This window comes from Populus euphratica, unplaced genomic scaffold, assembly GCF_000495115.2.
Source record: "Populus euphratica unplaced genomic scaffold, PopEup_1.0 scaffold219.1, whole genome shotgun sequence".
Lineage (NCBI taxonomy): Eukaryota > Viridiplantae > Streptophyta > Magnoliopsida > Malpighiales > Salicaceae > Populus > Populus euphratica.
In genome coordinates, this window is record NW_011500102.1 from 211,172 (window position 1) to 233,251 (window position 22,080).

General features: G+C 34.4%; 2 protein-coding genes and 2 long non-coding RNA genes across 4 annotated transcripts in view; 3 read left to right on the forward strand and 1 right to left on the reverse strand.

The window, feature by feature from the left end:
- The window catches only part of LOC105109506 (transcription factor bHLH30-like), a 2,545-nt gene extending 838 nt beyond the window's left edge, over positions 1-1,707 (forward strand). The window contains exons 2-3 of the mRNA XM_011004235.1: positions 5-107; positions 892-1,707. Coding sequence (XP_011002537.1) covers positions 5-107; positions 892-1,386 — 598 coding nt within the window. The 3' untranslated portion in view covers positions 1,387-1,707. The remainder of the gene's footprint in view (positions 1-4; positions 108-891) is intronic.
- A 10,436-nt stretch (positions 1,708-12,143) lies between these two features.
- LOC105109493 (uncharacterized) lies at positions 12,144-13,024 on the forward strand. Its single transcript, XR_839266.1, has 2 exons — positions 12,144-12,222; positions 12,559-13,024. It is a non-coding gene; the product is annotated as an uncharacterized LOC105109493 (long non-coding RNA).
- A 2,223-nt stretch (positions 13,025-15,247) lies between these two features.
- Positions 15,248-18,163, reverse strand: LOC105109507 (ketol-acid reductoisomerase, chloroplastic-like). Its single transcript, XM_011004236.1, has 5 exons — positions 17,492-18,163; positions 17,180-17,293; positions 16,804-16,869; positions 16,571-16,711; positions 15,248-15,859 (listed from the first exon to the last, which is right to left on the reverse strand). Exons 1-5 carry the CDS (start codon positions 18,161-18,163, stop codon positions 15,572-15,574), a joined length of 1,281 nt encoding a protein of 426 aa, XP_011002538.1. The 3' UTR covers positions 15,248-15,571.
- Positions 18,164-18,682: 519 nt separating this feature from the next.
- Positions 18,683-20,338, forward strand: LOC105109496 (uncharacterized). The gene is made up of 3 exons (XR_839268.1): positions 18,683-18,847; positions 18,912-19,159; positions 19,720-20,338. It is a non-coding gene; the product is annotated as an uncharacterized LOC105109496 (long non-coding RNA).
- Positions 20,339-22,080: the final 1,742 nt, after the last annotated feature.

The following is a 22,080-nucleotide window of genomic DNA, read 5'->3' on the forward strand; positions in this document are numbered from 1 at the left end:
GAAGCATTGCCGCTTTAAAGAATCATAGTGAAGCTGAGAAGAAGCGTAGAGCGAGGATTAATGCACATCTTGACACACTTAGGAGCATGGTACCTGGTACTAGGAAGGTATCTGCTGTTTTTGGTTTGGTCATGTTAGAGTTTGAGTTCAATTGAATCATAGTACTTAAAGTCTACTCTCTCTTTTTTTATTTGCTTTTCTTTTTTAATGAGTTCTGTTTCTTAAAGCTTGAGAACAATATTCAGTGAGCCATCAGGTAATGCACTTGAAAGTAGTATTCTTTATTGTGATAACACGAGTTGCTTGATTTTATCGTTTCCAAGGTCTGTACTATTAACTTTTGAATTTATGAATTTCTTTAAGAGTATAATTACAGCTCTTGTTGATGTCAGGGAATTTTTCTAAGTGGGAGTGTGCATTTCTCTTGTGTTTCTGGTTGATGTCTTTGCTGTACGAGCATGATTCACTAAAGATAATGATGATATCTTGAAACTATGGATTTAGCTTCTGTAAGAATCGGATAATTTATTTTAGTTTATTGTGCTGCTTCTGTTGGTGAATGTACTTCAGTTATTTAAAATAAGAATGAGTGGTTAAGCTAAGCTTACTATAATTCCCTGGCTATGTGTTTGTTCTTAGCATCACTATTACCCAAGACCTATATATTTCCTGTTAGAATTTTCTGGTAATTGTTTTCATTACTTTTCTTGATTGAAATTCATAAATCAAGTGCATGCAATTTTATATATGGACCACTTGATAAATAAACTGTGATATTTAGATTGAATTATTTGGTATTGTGAGAGCTGGATTGTTGTGATACTGTCAAGATTCTAGCTTATGGGCTTGTTGAACTGGATTGCTGAATTAGTAATCAATTTGAAATCTCAGATGGACAAGGCATCGTTGCTTGCTGAAGTTATAGCTCACCTGAAGGAGCTGAAGAGGCAGGCAACAGAAGCTAGTGAAGGTCTTCTCATGCCATTGGATATTGATGAAGTGAAAGTTGAACAGCAAGAGGATGGTTTGCACAGTGCCCCTTATGTAATCAGGGCATCTATATGTTGCGATTGCAAGCCTGGAATTCTGTCTGATTTAAGACAAGCACTTGATGCTCTCCATTTAATAATAACGAGGGCAGAGATTGCGACTTTGGAAGGCAGGATGAAGAATGTTTTTGTGATGAGCAGCTGCAAAGAAGGGGATAGTGGTGATACTAAAGTACACCAGTTTCTTGGTGGCTCCATCCACCAGGCATTTAGATCCATACTTGACAAATTTTCTGCCTCGCAAGAATTCTTGTTAAAATCCACACTTTCGAACAAGAGGAGAAGGTTTGACTCATTCAAACCATCCTTGTCATCTTCTTCAGGAGATCTCTGGTGAGCCTATGATTTCTTGGCTGTGGTTGCTCCTTGTATGATGCTCATTATCTCCTTACCTGCCATAGACGATTGTGATGCAGTTGGTCATAGCATATTTTATCTTGTTCTGTATGAAAACGAGAGTAGTACAATTACAGACGTCTCAAGCCTGCATATTAGATAGATGGCTAGATGTCCTACACTTGTTGTATCGAGAATTACTGTTAGCAAAGTGCAATAATAATGTTTATTATCTCAATATAATTTATTCGAGAAGTTATTTCATGATATCTTTGACAGAACTTTTAATAATTAATGTAAGTTGGCTTTTAATTTTCGCTTACTTCAGTGCTTAAGCAGTTTGATTTGAATGTAGAGCAGTGCTATTTAACAAGCTATTTGTCTTCATTAAGCATCTACTTTGGCTGTAGAGCTCCTCTATGTGTGTACATACATGTAACTCATTCTGGAAAATGATCAACACTTTCCAATCTTGCATCTTAATTCTTTCTTCAAAGGCATAAATAGTCTCCAATGATTAAAGTATGACTGACAGGATGTGTATTTCTTTTGGGGAAATAGAAGTAAAAAAGATGACTGAAAATAACTTTAGATGCTGCAGGCCTTTCATAAAGAAGAACAGTAAAAGGAGCTGATAACTGGAAAGCTGAATCATGAACTTTAGGAGAGCTCTTTAAAATTTATAAATTATGAAAGTAAAATTTGTGAAGGACATTAAAATAGAAAACCAAGAGATATTAGATGACTTTCACCTGTGTTTTAGATTATTGTGCAGGCAAGCTGCACCGCAATTTCACCTGCATTGTGGTACTCTTATGCCCCACAACTTCAAGCCCCCACCTAATATGTTAGCGGAAACCCAGCAATAAAGGCACACCAGGTAAAATGGTTAAGGGCAAAGATGAACCAAAAGTTCTAGTAGTGATCACTCCTCCTAAACAAGTTTTGAGTAGTATTTGAATGTCTGATATGTTTATTGTATTGGTTAATCTAAATTTAACTGCTTTTTTGTTCTAAAATTGGATTACTCCTGCAACATGCCTTCCAAGAAAGTAGAAACATTGAGCAATGGTAAACCAGTTAGGCTCCGGTGAAGAAGGAACCAAGTAAAGAACACTTCTTGAATTTATTTTGGAATTTGATTGCTGAAAATATCTTAAATTGTGCGAAAAGCAGAGAAAATATGTAGGCCTTGTGTAGTGGATGGCAGCAATAAAGTTCTGATTGTGTCCTTTGGTCATTAGCTGCAAATAGTTGATTGGTTCTGCAAATGATATTTGCCAAATATCTGACCCAGTATTCCGCCTTCCTTGAATCAATCATTCGAGCATGCCCGTAACCTTGCTCCATTGCTGTATTCTGTTCACCTTCTTCAACATGCATGACAAGGGCTTAGTCAATTTGATGGCAAACTCAAGTATATTAACATGCTAACAGACCAAATTTGAAAGAAAGATGTCAGAAGAAAAACAAAATCAAGGAAATAGACTGATGGAGGAAAATTCAAGGCTTTAAACACCATCTACTTACAATCTCTCACTGGTTCCAACACACCAATTTGAAATGTCTTTCACAGAAAGCAGCTAACTGGCTGTTGATTTCCAACTTCAAAAACTAAATACAGATGGTTTCTACGAAACCTTCATGAACTATATATGCATGGTCCGGTTTTAGCAAAAGGGGAGCTTAATACCTGAGCTATCATCAACGCTCTATAGATACCAGCCAGCAGTAAAAGAAGTAAAAATAGAATAATGCCACAATTTAGTCTCCTGCAGGCTGGGATGATCGGACACCGTCACCAACCTTCCACAACCATGTAAGATCATCTGCTCATAAAAAAGGCTGTTAGAACTAGTTTTTTTCTGTAGATTGAACGAGAAAACAAAGAAATAGACGAAGCATTTACAGGGGAGAGACAATTAACTTCAGAGAAAAGAGTCTTGTCAATCAACTGTTTGTTGATCTCCTTAATTTTAACCCCTAGAGATCACAATAAACGAGTTCAAAACTTGGGAACATTCACAGATGATAGAGTGAGTATACATCAATGTTGATCCCCTGCAGCTGTAACACTGAAAAGATAAAGAGTTTCAAGGACTAAAGGGGAAAGTACAAAGATTAAGGGGACAATTTCCTCTTGTTCTCCATAATCTAGCTCCGCCCCTGCAATGGATGTGATCCCAAATTCCCTTTGCCTTCTTCAGATGATGAAATATTGTTTGCAGCCCTTTTACAATCGAAGTTATTGAGCACAAACTTGGCTGGGCCGAGTTTTATTTTGAAATAATAGTTATGATTTTAACCTGTCCTTCAACAGGTTGATCACAGTTCAATAGAGCTAGCTAAACATAATTTAGTTAAAATTAATAATTTTTTTTAGAAAAATCTAAAATAATATTTTTTTTAATAAAAAATAACAAATCTAGTTAACCTTGTTAACTAACCTTAAAACCAAATAAATAGGATCCTTTTCCAAACCAGATTACTATGGTTATACCACTAGTAAAAACATAAATAATTAAAAGAGTTTTGCAAGTGTAATAATGGTTATTTTTCAAAGTAGTTTTTATTTAAAAATATATTTAAATTTTTTGTACCAATTCATCAAAATAATTCAAAAATATATAAAAAAATAAATTTAAAATAAAAAAATAAATTTCAATTTTTTTTTAAAACTTTTAAAACGCAAGTCTCTTCCCCAGCTAATTAAACAAACTTAAGTATGAGCATATTGTACGGAAGCATGATGTGGAGAGGATGAGAATGGCACCCTCAAAATATTGAAGTATTGTAATTTTGGTTCTTAAATTCTCAAGCTTTTGATAATAGTTTGAATTTGGTCTCCAAAAATAAAATCAAAATGGGATAAAGGGGTAAGATGACCATTGGAATGTCTAGTTAGCAGCTTATTAATTAGGATGATTAATAATAGATTTTTAATTAATCACAACCAGGAATTTATTAGTCATTCAGTTCCATTGTGTTTCTCTCATGCTATTGATATAAATCCTGTCAGCTCTCCTTGATGCATTTAGAAAAAATAAAAAATAATAATAATAAAAATGAGAATTGTGATGATTACCTTTTGCACTCTACTAATGAAAGTAATCCACTTTGCTACCATTTTCTTTTTAGATGCTCCGTAAAAGTTAAAAAAAAAAAACTTTAATAAATCTTTTATATTGGCTTGCTTGTATTAATTTGATGTATTTAAAAAAAATTAATAATATTTTTAGATACCAATCACAAAATTTAAACATGAGAATTAAAAAAAAATAGAAACATCAAGATTTAAACATTAAAAAAAAACTAAAATACCAACATATCTTCTCTATGATCAAACAAATTCCTTAAATTATTCAATGCTAAATAAACAATCATTAATTAATTATGGGTTTCTCTCTTTTCCCCCCCAGCTAAAGAGCATTCCATACATCTTTGTTGAAAATATTTATGTAAAATAGAGGCCCGTGGGAAAGCAAATTAATTAATTTTTTTCAATGTCATTTGTGGCATTGCAGCTTGATTAAGTTTAAAAAATAAATTTGACATAAAAAAATGTTAAATTAATATTTTTTCAATGTTTTATAATAGTTTTGATATGCTAATATTAAAAATTAAAAATAAATATAAAAAATATTCATTTTAATATATTTTTATATAAAAACATAATTTTAAAAATAATCTTAAACAACAATAACAAACACATAATTAACCTTTGCCGAGAAGTTGGAGGGAACGGTCTTGATGTGATCCCAAGAAATATATCAACAAGTTCATTCGGCAAATCGAAAACACACCACAAGCAGAGGCTCTTTCATCAGTAGAATCTTCAATCACTCAGATGGATTTGATTGCAAATCAATGATTTCTACTGACTCTTCAATTTCTTTCAGTTGATTCAAGACTGGCTCTGGATCATGCTTGCCCCAGATTAATAAATTCTTTCCCTGCATCCTTCATCTTCATCGATATAGTAGCAACACAAATATACATGTGTAAATTATGGCTTTCCTTTTGGTCAATATCAATGAACATAGTAATGAATAAATTGATGGATTCCCGAAGTTATACACGCAACGGAGGTAAAAAATTAATTTGAGATTTTTTAAGATTGTGTTAAATGGATACCAAGTTATTTAGAAATTTATTATTTCAACATTTAATTTTATTTAACTTGGAATAATTTTTAAAAAACTGAATTATTATAAATTTATAAATTATAAATCGTTTAATTACTCGGTTTTTAACAATAATCTACATAAATTACTAGTAAAAAAAATTTTTAAATTTTTTTTTAAAAAATTGTTATACTTAGAATGCTAACCAGGTATATACGACTTATATAATTTTTTTATTTGATAAACTACCAATAAAAAATAAAAAGTATAAAGTACTATTTATAAAAATTTTAAAAAACCTATAAATTAAAGATTTGAAACTCTTTTCAAATCTTATTTTACTTAAGATCAAATATAATATTTTTTCACGTGATGATACTTCTAGTAACACGATAAAAAAGCATTTTTTTTTATATATGATGGCGTTGCATGCACTGTTAAAAAAGTATGGTTGCTATAGATGCGTGTTTTCCATGTATAAGCAGCTTTTCAAAATTTAATATTAAAAAGAATGTTAAATTATTAAAAAGCCTCCTCATAACCTTGTAAATAAAAAAACCAATGTAAAAATACCAAAACACATCTGCATGCATATAAACTATTTTGTTTTATATACGAGCAAAGATATATTTTACTACTTTTCAAGTTTATATATAGTAAAAAATATTCTTAATCAGCAAGTTTAAATTTTGTTGACCTTGGGGGTAGAAATATATTTTTATTATACAAAAGAATTTGTAAAGACAATAATACTCATGTTCAATCTTTTAATGACCAACGTGTCACCATAAAAAAACTAAAATAATCTCATTTTATAACCTTCAAACTTTTTAATCGAAGGGCATGAATATAAATTTATTATAGTTAGGGGTAAACAAAAAAACCGAAAAACTGATTAAACCGAGAAAATTGAAAAAACAATAACCGAAAAAATCGAACCTAAAGAAAAAACCGATTAAATCGATTAAAATTTTAAAAAAACTAGCTAGTTTGGTTCGGTTTTGGTTTTATAATTGAAAAACCGAAAAACCAAACCGAACCAAACCCAAACCGGAAAAAAACCGAGCCAAACCGAAAAAACCAAACCAAGCTGGTTTGTACCGGTTTTTTCCCTAAAAAACCGAACCGAAACCGGTCAGTTTGACCCGGTTTCGGGTCTGTTTTTTGTTTTTTTTTTTTAAAAAAAACCACCGACCCGAACCGAAAATGAACACCCCTAATTATAGCAATTCACAATAAACTATGTTTATTGCTATTGTGAATTCACCATGCATTTTAACTTTTTCTTTAATTAGCTTTTTTAATAAATAAAAATACAAAAATCTTAATCATAAGCTATGTTTGATTAGTATGTGTTTGATATTATGGTGATATAATATTTTTTATTTAAAAATATATTAAATTTTTTTATTTTTAACATCAATACATTAAAATATTAAAAAATATTTTTTAAAGAAATATTAATTTAATAATTTTTCCATGTGAAACACTATTTTAAAATATATACTAACACATGTTGAAACGCTATACTAAACAACCAAACATGCATGCCTAACATGACAGTACAGTTTGGTAGAGGATACACAGCCTGCATGCTGGCCTGTTTTAGGGTTTTTTTAAACTACATATAAGGACCTCAATTATGATGATCGTATTATATTCATCCTCAAACTTTAATTATACCCCTTACACAAACTAGCTACCATTATTCTATGGCCAAACCAACATTTTCTTTATTGAAAACCAGCAAATTAAGGTTCGTGAAACTGCACATCAAGCTAAAAAACCTTTAAGGGGTTGGTTCGGTGAATATCAGCTGGGCTGTGGGGTTTACTCTCTTCAAATCTCAAGTTCCCAAAAAACTCTTGGAGCCATGGGCTGTTGGGTATAAAAATACTAATTTTGGGCTATAAAGATTTAAAAATTATTTGGGAACGTGGTTGAATTTATATTTTTAAAAAAATTAATTTTTTTTATTAAAATTTAATATGGTTTATAAGTTTTAGATTGTTTTAATATGCTAATGTTAAAACTAATTTTTTAAAAATAAAAAAACATTATTAATATATATTTTAACACAAAAACTTATTTAAAAAACAACAATTATCATGCTATCAATTTAATCTGGTGCATGAAAACTAGCACAGGATACCTGCGTTTTCAGAAAAAAATATCATGCTGAGGAAAATATTTAGAAATGGGATTTCTAGTATTAAAGCTTAAGCTCCTGGAAGAAAGGAGTAAGGCTATCTTGTGTTTACCATCATCCGCCGATTCGTGAAACTACTTAATTATGGACAGAAAAATCAACTGTCCACTTTATTTAAGAAAATAAAAAACATAATCAAAGGACTAAATTGTCAGAAAACTAATAGTTTAATGGTAAAAGTGCAGGGACTTATAGTAACTTAACTGTTTTTTTTTATCTTTGTTTGGGGCCCGAGTGGCCGGTCTGATGGGTGTTCGTCGTTAGTTGTATGTTAAGGGTATTTTGGGTTTTCGGTTCTACATTTCACAATTGTGCTTTTGAGCTCCACGTTTGTGGCAGCGCCACTGTTTTTTTTTATGCTTTTTTTTTTTAATGTACAAAGAGAAAAAAAAAAAATCTTATTTCCAAACTTTGATGCATGTTGGGTCTGAGATTTGTTTTTGAATATTTTTAAAAGTATTTTTATTTAAAAAAATATTCAATTAATATTTTTTTTTAGTAACTATATTTTTAAAAGTATTTTTATTTAAAAAAACTATTCAATTGATATTTTTTTTTAGTAATTTTTTTTTTTTAATGTACAAAGAGAAAAAAAAAAAATCTTATGTCCAAACTTTGATGCATGTTCGGTCTGAGATTTGTTTTTGAATATTTTTAAAAGTATTTTTATTTAAAAAAACTATTCAATTGATATTTTTTTTTAGTAATTTTAATGTTCTAACATTAAAAATAAGAAAATCTTAAAAAAATTATTTTAATATATCTTTAAGTATATATTATTTTAAAAGAAATTTGCGTCATAATTTCAAATACATATTTAAATCAAAATCCCTGAATAATTTTTTTATATAAAAAAATAGATAAATATAAAATCCAAATAATATCCAAAATATAAAATTATCGCAGTTATTTTTTGTTTTTTATGAAAAAAGACAAATAAAAAACCCGTCTAAACTGAGTTAGGCCCTTGCTCTAAAAATAATAATTTCATGGGTATTTTGGATAATAAATCTTCAGTGCATAATTTTTCTTTTCCGTAGGATTTCATTGTTTATACTCTACGTGATTCCAAGATAATCCCAAAAAAAAGAGGAAAAACATAGCATTTCTAGCAAAACAAGCAATCAAAGCCCCAAAACAAGGTGGTGAACTGTGGGCAAATAATGGGTTTATTTTTGCAGAGATTGAGCTCTGGGATTTTGGAGAAAGGGGTCACTTTCAGCTTCTTTTGTTTTCGATGTTATGGAGAGCTAAGTGCTTGTTTATCGCTTGTTTTTTCCTGTGGAAGAAGCATGTCATGATGGGAGGAAAACAGAACACTGGATGTCACTCCCATCACTTCACATCCTGGAACATAGATTAAGAAATTGTGGTGGCAAGTGTGGGGTCCAAATAGTCCAGAAAATACGAATATCATTTTTGTTTGTGGAACAAAAGTTGCAGAATGACAAGAGGACAAGGAACACAGGACAGCAGAAGTTTCCAATACAACATCAAACAAGCAGTTTTCAGGTATCAATCGCTAGACTGTCATCGTTTAGGTCAAACCAGGCTAGCATCTGGTGGAGCTGAAATGCTGGCGGAAGGTTTCATTTGAGCACAGACTTCGAAGGCTCCTTGAACTGGGTCCGATAGGAAGTTCCGAGGAGGTCGTGGCTGGTAGGAGCACCATTATCCGCTGCTTCCAGTGCCTGCTGGGTGATCATATGTGAGATGATGGCAAATGAATCTTAAGGAACAAGAAAAATTCTCATCACATATTAGGATGTTGGCTACATAAAACCAATGCCCCCGCAAGAACATCATCAATTCCTTACTTCTATATACTGCAGGGTTCATCTTCATAGCACTGATACTGGCTGTCCATGAAAGGAAATTACGGGGCACAAGAGTGTGTCAACACAAAAGGAAACTTAAACGAGCAGAAGCTTGTATGTGAACGCAGACATGTACGTACGTACATCATAAATGTGCATTGAGCAGTCACCAAAAAATTAACGGCATGGAACCAAGCTCCTTTCTTACGACGTAGACTGTCATCTAAGTAACAGAAGTACACAGTTTGAAGGACATGCAAAAGGCATCAAGTTAAAGCAACCTATTCAACTGTCTGGCCTAAATCTTATAGTGGTAGCACGGGTTTCAGCAAAAGAGCACAAATCCTTCCTTTATTATACAAAGGAGCCATGGGATATTATGTAGTCAAGTTCGAGGAATTAATCACCCAAATCAAAGGAATTTCCCAAGCAGGGAATAGACACCTTCAATGAACAACTCCGAAATTATCACATTAATGGAAGAACAGTGAAAATAATGAAGCTAACAGGTATCAAACATGCTAATTTTCAAGCATCATGCACACATGGATTTATCTCTTAAAAAAAGATCTCGGCTAAAAATATAATTTGTATTAATCTCCGGCACATTCATACAACAAGAAAGATTTCACAATGTACCACAATCAATAACCATTTTTTCTTTCAAAATTAAGTGATGAACATAAATAAAATCTGATTAAAAGAAACTAACAGGGGAAAGACAAGCAACAAAATCCACACAAGAACGAGTTAAAAATCCTAAATCACTACCTTTGGTTATCAAATACTAAATTAAGGTTTCCATTTGATTTTGCTTTCACAAAACTGAACTATAAATTAGAGCAAGAACTAATAAAGAAAAGAAATTTAAAACTAACGACAATGAGGTAGGAAATGCAATACCTCATTGTGGCCAGGAAAAATCTTCTCCTTGAAACCTGAGGTTTCAAAATCAAGAGGATCCAGAGGCTTTGCACTTGGTGCCAAAACGGTTTCTACAGCATCAATTGAGCCCTCGATGCCATCGCCACCGCTACTGCCACCCACACCACCATCACCACCACCACCAATCTTACCAATACCGGACCATACCGTAGGAACAGAGAAGATCCAGGGTATTAAATCGGAGAGGGTTCTAGATGGAAAACCAGCCCATAGTTTCACGAAATTCGATAATATCGTGTGATTGAACAAAAAAACAGAGACAACGCAACGAAATGAAAATTCTGTTTTTTTTTCGTAGCCCACCGAGGATATCTTCCCACTGCTTAAAGAGCGGATACGAAGATCAAGACTTACAGCACACGTTGGCGACTCCGTTTTAAGAGAGTGTTCGCCGCCTCTCCCACCAACGTTGCCTCCACCACCTCCACCACTATTATTACTATTAATGGTATTTCTAAGCAGCTTGATAAAACTTATGATGGCTGCACTGTGGATGAGAACTAATGGAAACAGCTCACAAAATGTTTGCTGTTGAAGGGAGTTCGATTGTTTTGGAGTAGCGAGGAGAGGAGTGGAAATGTCAGAATGAATCTCAAATCTTGTTTCCTTTTCTTGACCACCAGCAAGGGAGAATTTCTCCCTCTTGCTGATTGAAGCTCCGAAACCAAGAGAGATTCGCAACGGTTTGATATCAGAACTGGGACCAGGCGTCAACACCATTTTAGGACGGAAAGCTGAGCTTCTCCCAACAACGTTAATCTGGTTGGATCTTGAGAGAGATAAACAAGGCTTGATAAACGGTTTCGGTGGTGATTTTATGGGTTCTGGACAGGATAGAGTGGAAGAGGAGGACAAGGCAGTCATTTCTGTCTTGTCTGGGTTTCAGCTGTGAGGGTTTTGGAAACAGGATGGAGTGGAGTTCGGTGGTGATTAATATTTATAGAAGAAAGGCGTTGCTTGTCTGCTTCTAACACAAGCGTCGGGTAAATAACGTATCATAGCCAGTCAGGACGAAATCCAGAGGTCATCCTTTGGTTTGGAGTTTGGAGGTGTAGTTGGTTTTTATATTTGATGGGATTCATATAAAAAAAATATTTTTTATTTTTATAAGGTGTAATTTTTATTTAAAAAATTATACATTAAAAAGAAAACCACCATCGATCCTCCCAAAGAACACACATTCCTAATGGACTCAAGGAACCCTTTTCTCATCTCTGATTAAGGAAACTTCTCTCTTATTGTTTATTACACAATCAAGCGTTGACTAAATGGAAGGGAACCCTTTTCTTCTAGTTGAATAATCGTGACACGTGCAAAAAAAGCACAAATCTAACCATCCTTTGTTTTTTTTACCAAAGATTAAATGGTAAATAACGTAAGTACAACATTGGGGGACCAGAGAATCTATTAACTCGAGAAGATCTAATGGACTCAAATCTAATGGACAACTTCCTAAAAAGAAGGAGGCCCAGTTCTCAGATTACCTTTTCTAGACATGGGCTAATAAATTCTTCAATCATTGGATAGTCAGTTAACGTTAAGGTGTGGCCGCATGACGTTTTAAGTGTATGTTCTGTAATTAGCATTTAGCAGTTGCTTGAAGGGGCAAGTTGGGCTTTTAGTCTTGTACTTATTTTTGATAAAATAATATTGTCTGAACTGAAAATTACTTCGTATTATTTCTACAATCTCTCTCCGTACAGAGACAAGCATGGTTTGCCTCTCTTCTCTCTCTCTTCCTGGTAAGCCCCCCTGTTCATTTTTCTATTCTCTAAAACTAAATGTTAAGGTTTTTACAGGAGAAATATTAATATTAATGCTTCATTGCTGGCTTTATTTTTTAAAGTTTGACCTTTTTCTCGTCCCTTAATAAAGAATGTGATGAGAATAAAATTTAGAAACCTGAAAATTAGATGCATTGAGTGTTTCTGATATATGGGCTGCTTAGTTTTTTATGTTTGGTTGAATGCTTGCTGATTTTGGAATTTATGGCTCTCTTCAACAATCATAATTTTTCAATCTCAGGAGATCAAAAAATGCCTTTTTGTTGGCATTAATTGCTGGGTTGATTATTTCAGAGGTTGACTTTACAGGGATTTGACGCCCTTCATCTGATAATACCAAGGGCAGATGTTGAGATCTTACTTCTTAGATGTTGATGAACAGCTGCAAAGATGAGCATAAGTAGGCTACTTTCTTGCAGGTTCTGTTGACCAGGCTATCAGATCCACACTTGACAAATTAAGCTTGCTGTTTCACATGAGTTCTTATTAAACTCCAGACTTTCAAGCTAGTGGAGAAGGGTTTCCCTTTCGATTCTTCATTGTCTTCTCTTTTTCAGGATCCCTGGTGAGCACATGTTTCTTAGATATGGTTGCGACTTTTTATAATGTCTATTTTCTCCTCACTGTCCACTGGAGGTGATGCAGTTGATTTATAGCATATTTAATTGTCTTGTTCTGTGAGGAATTGAGAGTTGATTAGATAAAAAATGCTTTAATGTTCCAGCATAATAGATGGCTGAATATAATGAATTTCCTGGAATGTGCATTACTGATAGCATAATTGAAGGGGGTTTTTCTGGTAGTTGTTTGATAGTTGATGGGGGTTTGGGTTTTAGTCCCTATTGGCAGAATGTTCTGATACTTGATGGGAATTTGGCTTTACATGTCAAAAATCGCACAATGTTTAAACAAGTTTTCCTGTTGGCATCAAAGTTATTACTATTTTGGAACTCAACTATAGCTCGTAGAGGTTACTGCTAGAGTGGATAGAAAAACAGTCTCTGCATGGAGAAACATTACTGCTCCAAGGAATGTTAGTGAGGCAGAGAGGAAACGTAGAACCAAGATTAATGAACATCTTGAAACGCGAGTACCCGGTACTCATAAGTTAGTTGTTTTTTGTCAGGATTGATTAGGTTGAGGTTTGAGTTGTTAAGAATAAGAATGACTGAGCTGCGCTGCTATGATTCGCTTGGTTATCAGTTAGTTCTGATAGTTTTTCATAGCAGTTAAATTTTCAGGTAATTGCTGTCATTGATCTTCTTCAACACCTGTGACCTGGGTTTTTCTCACATGATTGCAAAACTTGAACGCTTTAATAAAGCCAGGATTGGAAATAAATAAAAAATTTCTCCTCTCGCAACGAACCCTAAACAATCTATGCTTGGAAGTAGAATTAAAAAGAAAAAAATAAAAGAAAAGAGGCAGCACAAGTACTGATAGAGCCTATCTTTTTGCTTGTTTTTCTATACAGTGCTCCAAGACCCAAAGCAAACAATGGAGACTTGATTGAACTTGAAATAAAAAAAATAATGATTCTTGAAATTTGAAAAATAATGAAATGAAGGAAGAGTAAATTGAAATTTGAATCAAGACAATATAAATTTAAAGTTTAAGTACTTAATTAAACTTTGAATTGATTTAATTAATCAAATCGAGAGCTAATTGTAGAATTGATAAGTTTGGAGACTTAATTGAACTTGAAATTAGTTTAATTAATGACATCAGGGGCTTGATTGAAGAAATATAAAAGTTTGGGGCTGATTCGGGTTAAAATTGCAAGAAATTCAAGTTAAAGGACCATTTTGTAAATGTTGCTAAAATGTAGGCTTCTAATTACAATTTAATCAGGGGCTGGATTACAGAGTTTCAGAATTGCAGAACTTGAGTTACCAAATTAAAAATGGCTATTCTCATCCCAAAACGGCACTGTTTCAAAGAAAACTGTTTATCTCCGTCATCCCGATTGAGCAGAAAAGACAAAGAACGTGGTAACGTCTTTGCCCCACGCTATTAATAGTCTAATAATGGATGCTATCCGTTGTATGTATTGGCCAAAAATACGAATTAGATATGCATATGAGGAGATTAATGTATTTCTTGGGCTGAGTTGGGAGGTGTGGAATGGAGAAACAAGAGGTCAAAGTATGCTCAAAACAATGAAGAAATGAACACAACAGAAAAAAAAGGAAGACCAGAGGAAACCCGAGATCAACACAAAAGGATGCGAAAAAAAGAGAAACCATGAGGACGAAGATACAGAGAGAGAGAGAGAGAGAGAGCAAGACGCGGAGAGAGACAGAGAGAAAACAGGGAAACAAGAATAATAGAGAGAGAGAGAGAGGATATCAGAGGAGAAACGAAGAGAGGAAAGCATCGGCCTGCACTGCACCACCTCAAGCCTTCGTCTTCAAACGGCAACAGAAGCGCGTAAGTCTTCTTTCTTTCCTTTCCAAATATAAATTACCTTATTACTATTGAAATCATGCCACCAACAGTAACCAGGCTGGGCCGGTTGGAACAAGCCTAGCCGGCCCAATCTCTTTTATTTCATTTTATTTTATTTTGATATTTAAGTAATTAAGTCCTTTCTGAATATTATAAAATTTTAAAAATATTTGTGAATATTTCTAAATTTATTTGTGGATTCCTTGTTTTTTTAGGTATTTATCTATAATATATTTTTTTTCTTTAAAAAATAAAAAATATTTACAATGATTTAAATTTATTTTATTGGTTTATTCATCAACATCAAAGCTAAAAATATCATATATTTTTTTTACTATATAATATGTACTAATATTATAGTGAATATTGTTAAAATCAGAAATACGATAAGCAAACAATTAAAGATAAATATACAACAATTTATTAATAATTTAAGATAAAATTAGTAATGCAACCTGCTTTAAATATAATTTTTAAAAAATGATAATATTTTTTATTTTATTTTGCATAACTAATTTTGTATTATAGAATTTTTGTTAATCAATAAAAATTTTTAATGAACATAATATTAGATAAAGAGACTTTTAAAAAGACCTTTCTTTTAGAAACAAGATTCCAGAAATTATAATTTTTTTCAAATTGAATTTTTGAAAATTGTAGTATCAACTCCCAGTCCTGCTCCCAAATGAAATTACAACATAGTTGTGTCGATGATTTGGGATTCAGTGAGCCGTTGGGTCTTTGAAGGACCGCAATATAGCATATCAATCATGATAGTTTAGTTTGATTTGTATCAGAATAGTTCAGACAGATGGCTTATTTTTATATAACGTTTGAGTCCTCATGCGCATGCTCAAGTTTAGTGACTAGTGAGTGTGAGCATTCCTTGAGAGAGCCCAGACAAAGATAGAGAGAGAACCTGGTGGACTGCAATGCTGGAATTAATTCCGGCTCCATTGATCTTCTGGCCATGAACATAGTCTCTCCTTACAGAATGGGCCTCTACCTCAGGACATACAACAATCACACTGATGTGCTTTGGGAAATCAAGCCCCTTTGACTGCAAATGCTCGATAAGAAATCCATGGGACAGCCCAAGGATGCTGTTTGGCTTCATGTGAGACAAAACTCTCTCATAAACACCAGCCTGATGCATCATGATATTAAAGTTGAACGGTTAAGACTGTCACCAAAACAGGCATTCATCAACACCAAACACATGGAATTTATGAGATGACCTATTAAGCATTGGATCATACGGAATGCATCACAAAACTTTTACCTCTGCTTGATGGATTACGGAGAAAAAATGAATTGAAAGCAGGTGAACTGGAGATGTGCTAGAAAATCAGAAACATTTTCCTCTCCTATTCTAATTTTATAGAACCAAAATCAACCTCGCGGCTTCACAGAAGAAAACTAAGCAAGCACAAACACATCTGCAGACGGACGTATCATAAATGTGTAGTCACTAAGAAATAACATACACTTAGCAGTTTGCAGGAATGTCTTTTTTAAAAGTTGAGACCACATAGAAGAACCTTGAGGAAGCAAATCGGTATTGAAACAGTTCACACAGAAAAGTAACCCCTGAAGAACGTCACAGGAAACAAATTGCTACTATGACATTGAAGACAAGTAGCAGAACAACATCATTTGTATTCCATGCCAGAACTTTGTATTTTCTTTTTTTTTTCTCCCCGCAGAACGTGCGCGGACTCGAGTTAAGAATACTAAAGAATCTAGTCTCTTTTTTTGCCCTAAATCTCAGCAGGCACAAACTGAAAGAAAAATACAGAAACAACAAATAGAGAAACAAATTCAGAATTCACACTGAAAGATTAATTAACAAACAAACCTGCGCAGCATCAGAAATCAAAAGAAGCACAAGATCACTGCCTGAAATAGTTTCCCAGATATCTCCTAAAGTATCGCTCTCTTCAGTAAAACCAGCAGCACGAGCTTCAGCAAAAGAGCAAGAATCCTTCTCGAGACCGACCTATATCATACATAGTAACCATGTAACTTCCTAAACAGGTAAAATTTCTGCATATATCTGCATATAAGAGTGAGGTGTAAATAATTAGTTGCCTTGACTTTTATAGCAGACATGGCTTCAGCAAGTGCATCCCTTAAATTCTGAGCTTGAACAGAACCCTGGTAATGAATGAGGGCTTGTTAGCAATCCACAGAGAGTCATGGTAAAAATAGCATTAAAGGAAAGATTTGTGATAAAAAGAAGCTACCAAACATCATATACAGATTGAGCTATCGATATAAATGCTCGCATCCATAGACTCTGTTTCCAGTTTCCACATACACACTCCAAAAGATTTCGTAGAATGGGAAAGAGGGCTTTTGATACTACCAAGTTTTAGTCCTCAAGCAGAACCAAGACATACCAATAAGGTACTACAAATTTTAAGGCAATTGTACATATTTTAAGCGCAAAATTGATAGTATTCACCTGGGAAACCCAACCAATGACACCAATCTGTTTAATGCGCTGGAATGCATATGGGAGCAAGCGAAACACATCCTTGCCTCCTCTCACAATATACCGCAATGCAATAGGAACAAATCATCAACAATAACCAATTTTACAAACAGAAAGAAGTTAAACTTGGAGGGGGAAACAATCTATTAGACAGAAACCTAATAGTTATCTTCCTTTATGAAACACTAAATTGAAGTTTCTAATATTTGATTATAAAATTTACAAGATGGAGCTCTAAATTTAGAGAATGAAATGGAAAAAATAAAATTTTAAAAATCACACCTTGTCATGGCCAGCGAGAATGATCTTCTCCTTCTTGAAAACGAAGGTCTCAAAATCAAGAGAGGTCGGAAGCTTTACCCTCGGATGCATGACCCTTTCAGCAGCACCAACTGAGCCCCTTCCGTCATGGCCACCACCGTCACCTCCACGAATTTTAGTAATAGTAGCTATGATCGCTTGCACAACCACAGGATTCAAGAAGACCGATTTAAGGAATTTTGGTGCATCGAAAAGAAAAGCAGAGACGTTGCCATGCAATTCAAATTGTGTATCTTTTACATAAACAGATGAGGAGATCTTCTCACTGCTTGCAAAGCGGCTGAGAAAACCGAGACTTGGGGCACGCGGTGGTGGTGAGCCCGCATCAGCTGAGCCGTCACCGTACACGTCCTTTTCGCCGCCGCCTCCGCCACTACCAATACTATTTTTAAGCAGCTCAGTTATTTTTAAGACAGCAGCTGCCATGGCCATGACACGTGATAGAAACTCTTGCGGATATTGGACGGGTTCTGATGGTTTTGGAGGAATGGTGAGTGGAGGGAGAGGGACAGAGGCATCAAAATGAGTTTCAAATAGTAACTCCTCTTCCTGAACACCATCAGGGGATATTTGCTTCTTCTTGCTGCAGAAGGTCCCGAAATGAAGAGAAGCTGACAACGGTTTCAACGGCATTCTAGACCCTACTGTTGAGCCTGACAACTTGGGTTTGCGTGTTCTAGAGATAGACCCTTATGTGAATAGTTGTTACGTAGAGATTTTGGCTGTGGTGGTTTAGGGCTGTGTAGAGCACAAGAGCAGTAAGTAGCCGCCATTGAGGTTTCGGAGGCGGAGAAGACGATATCCGGAGTTTTACAGGAAATGGACAGTGGAAGTGATTTTTTGGGTTTATCTGTGGCAACACAAGGAAGGGCGACACAAGCTCATTGTTTTACATGTAATATGTCCGAAACATAAGGACAGCTTTCGAAGGCGAACGCACGAAGCCCGACCTGGATACCCTTACTAACTAGTTCCGACATCAAATTTGTCGTCTTTGGCGTAACGATGTGGAGGCCAATGTAGTCATTTTAATATTTTGTGTGATTAATTATTGGTTACCTGAGGACAGGGCTACCCAATGTAATTAATTAGCGAGGTATAATTTATTTTATCTCAAGAAAATAGAAATAAATTTTATAACACTTGAACTGTGATTACAAATAATATTTGTATCGTTGACGAAAGAGAAACAAAGATGGAGTAGCATAGATTTTTTCTCAATAAAACACCTCTGCAAATCTCTAGTCTCTTTATACGTTAAGAGAGCAAGAAAATTTGGGCGATGATTGGCTAATAAGCTATGTTAATTTGTTATAGGTAATTGGTGGGTTGATTATTTAATTAGAGGTTGACTTTTATTAATTTTTGTTATTTGCTATAGGGCCTATTGAGGTGGGTTGAAGATTTGAAGGAGCTGAAGAAGAGGCTGGTAGAGGGCAGTGGAGATCTCCTCGGACCTTGTGATGTTGATGGAGTGAAGAGTTGACTTACGAGGGGATGGTTTGGATGTAGCGATTGCAAGCCTGGATGAAGAATGTTTTTGTGATGACCTGACCATCTGTAGGCTCTGCCCATCAGGTTATCAGATCCTTCCTTGTCATCTTTATTCAGAAGTAAGCCATGGTGAGGGTATGATTTCTTTGTGATGGTTGTGACTTTTATATATAATGTTTCTCTTCTCCTTATTTTCAAGCTATGATGACCGTATGATTTCTTTGTGATGGTTGTGACCATACTGAATATGAGACTTTGTTCTTCTGACTGAACAAGTGTGTAAGGCTCTGGTTTCGACAGATTAAATGATGGGTTTATGCTGAGTTTTGGGTTACAAGCAAAAACCAGAAAATGGTCTTGTTAAACTTCCTCTTTGGTTTTTCTCAATATAGACATCACCCAAAACATATATATGTGTGTTGTGATTTCTGGTGGTTGATGACATGACTACTTTATTGTAATTAATCTTGAATCAAGTGCAAGTGGTGTTATTTATGGACTATTTGATAAGAAGCTATCTTTTCCTTGTTTATATACACATGTATTCGAAACGAAAGAAGCTCTTAAATGCAAACCATCCTGAATTTTATATGGATTTGACTGGTTTTGTAAGAGCTGGATGTATAGTTGTTGTCAAGTTTCCAGCTTACGCTTTTGTTAACTTGGGTTCCTGAATTATTAATTTGAACTTTCAGGCGCAAAGCATCATTGCTTGCTGGAGATACAAACCACTTGAAGGAGCTCGGGAAGAAGGCTGCAGAAGGTAGTGAAGGTCTTTTCATGCCATTGGATGTTGATGAAGAGTTGAGTATAAGAGTACGGTTTGCATGGTGCCTCCTACTTAATCAAGGCTTCTATATGCTGTACCTTGGAAGGCAGGGTGAAGAATACTTCTTTCTGACGAACAGCTGCAAAGAAGGGCACTGTGATGATACCGGAGTAAACCAGTTTCTTCCAGGCTCCATCCAACAGGCAGCAAATCCATACTCGACAAATTTCCCGCCTCACAAGATTTCTCATTAAAATCCACATTTCGAATAAGAGGAGAAGGGTAGCTTTATTTAAACCATCCCCGTCATCTTCTTCAGGACATATCAGGTAAGCCTATCATTTTTTAGTGATGGTTGATGCTTTCACAAGGTTCATTATCTCCGCTCTCATCATAGAGGGTGGTCATGTCATGCAGTTGATTTATAGGATATTTTATCTCGTTCTGTATGAAAATGAGAGAGATACAGTTACAGACATGTACTGCACTTTTTATAATGATAATTACTGATAACATAATGCAATAATAAATGCTACTCATCTCCACACAATTTCTTCTGGAAATTTGTTTTTTGATGTCTTTCTCATAACCTCTTAATAATTAATGGAAGTTGGCTTTAATACTTTTTTTTTGCTTCAGTACATAATGTCATTTGCGAGTAATAGAATACAAACTGAAAAATTGTACAAAACACTAGTAACATTTAATGCGATGATTTTATAGATCTATATGGAAAGTAAATCGATTATATAACCCCGATAATCACTTGCCACTTCAGTTAGTGCGATTTTTATGGATGTTTGTATAGAGTTCTGCGTATTTAACTGTAGTGCAGTGTTATTTAATAAGTTATTTTGTCTGCATAAAGAGTCTAGTTTTGCTGTTAAATCTGCCTTAGATTCAGCTTCTGCATATTAGTATTCGTATTGAGAGTCAGAGTTTCCTTAGCAGTTTGGTTTGGAATTCAATGACGAATCGTCATTTCCTATGTTGACTTAACTGAAAGCTTCACTTCTATTCTCGAGCAAGACCCCCCTCTTCCTGACAGGGCTAGTCCCCAAGACCAAGGGAACTGATGGAGGAAATGCTTGTCGACAGATTTTAAAGAAAAACACCATTGTTTTTGGAGGAAGCGAGTGAAAAGATGAATACCTGGATTGAGTTAAAAAGCGCAATAGAGAAAGCCAGTATATAAAGAACGAGTCAAAAGCATAGTTTTAAAACCCGACCCGGTTATTGACTCGGTCCAGCGATCGGGTTACGGGTTAGATGGGTTGACCCGGGTCAATCCAAAAAAACACTTATATAAAACATATAACAAAAAAAGATTATGCTTCCCAGTAAATTTTGTCAAAGCTATTTTCTTATCCTGAACTAATAACAAGCAACAAGATGTGGAAAATCAGCCAGCAGTCAACATGAGAAAGCATTGAGAAAGGAAAGTTTGATGCCACAATAACTCTAGTAAAAGTTGATAACATCAACTAACTAATTAATATCACAGTAACTCCATGAAACATGATTAACTAAGCACAACCAGCTTAAATAAAAATCTAGGGAAGAATCGATGCCACAATAACTCTAGCAAAAATTTGCAAAAGCAAAAGCAGAACAAACACGCCAACTTGTAGGCCAACATATCAAAATCTCTACAACTTATGTTTGCTTAAATTTACGGTCAACTGTAAAACCAAACAAACATTACATTTTATTCCAGAGGTACATACAAATCATGCTTGAGTGTCACTGTCATTTCTTGAGTTCTTGTAATGCCTCTTGACCAAAAAACAGAAGATGCCTTTTTAATGTCTCCATTCTGTACATGCAAATCATTACATTTTATTTTTAATGACTAGGCAAGTATATAAAAGTTAGCAGCAACAAATAAGAACCTTGAACTCATAAACCACACCAGTATTAGAAATGTGTGGAATCATTAGCAAAAAGTAAAAATAAATAATGAGATAAGTAAGAGTTAGTCAAGTAATATAAGACATCAAAATACATAGACATCCTTTCCCTGTATTATTCCACAGGTACAGAGTATAGGAGTTTACTTGGCCATCTTTCTGTCTAAAAAATATAGCGTCGAGCTTCATGGTTAATTTTCTTGAACTAGAAGAACCTTTCATTTATGGCTATGTTCCAAGATATATAAGTGAATTAGTTGAAAACCAGTGGAGTCTATGTGAAAACATTACAATAGCATATACTCTCAGTAAGAATACTTCTATGCATGTGCTGTAATTGACACGAGCTCATCATCGAAATAAGAGATTACACAAGA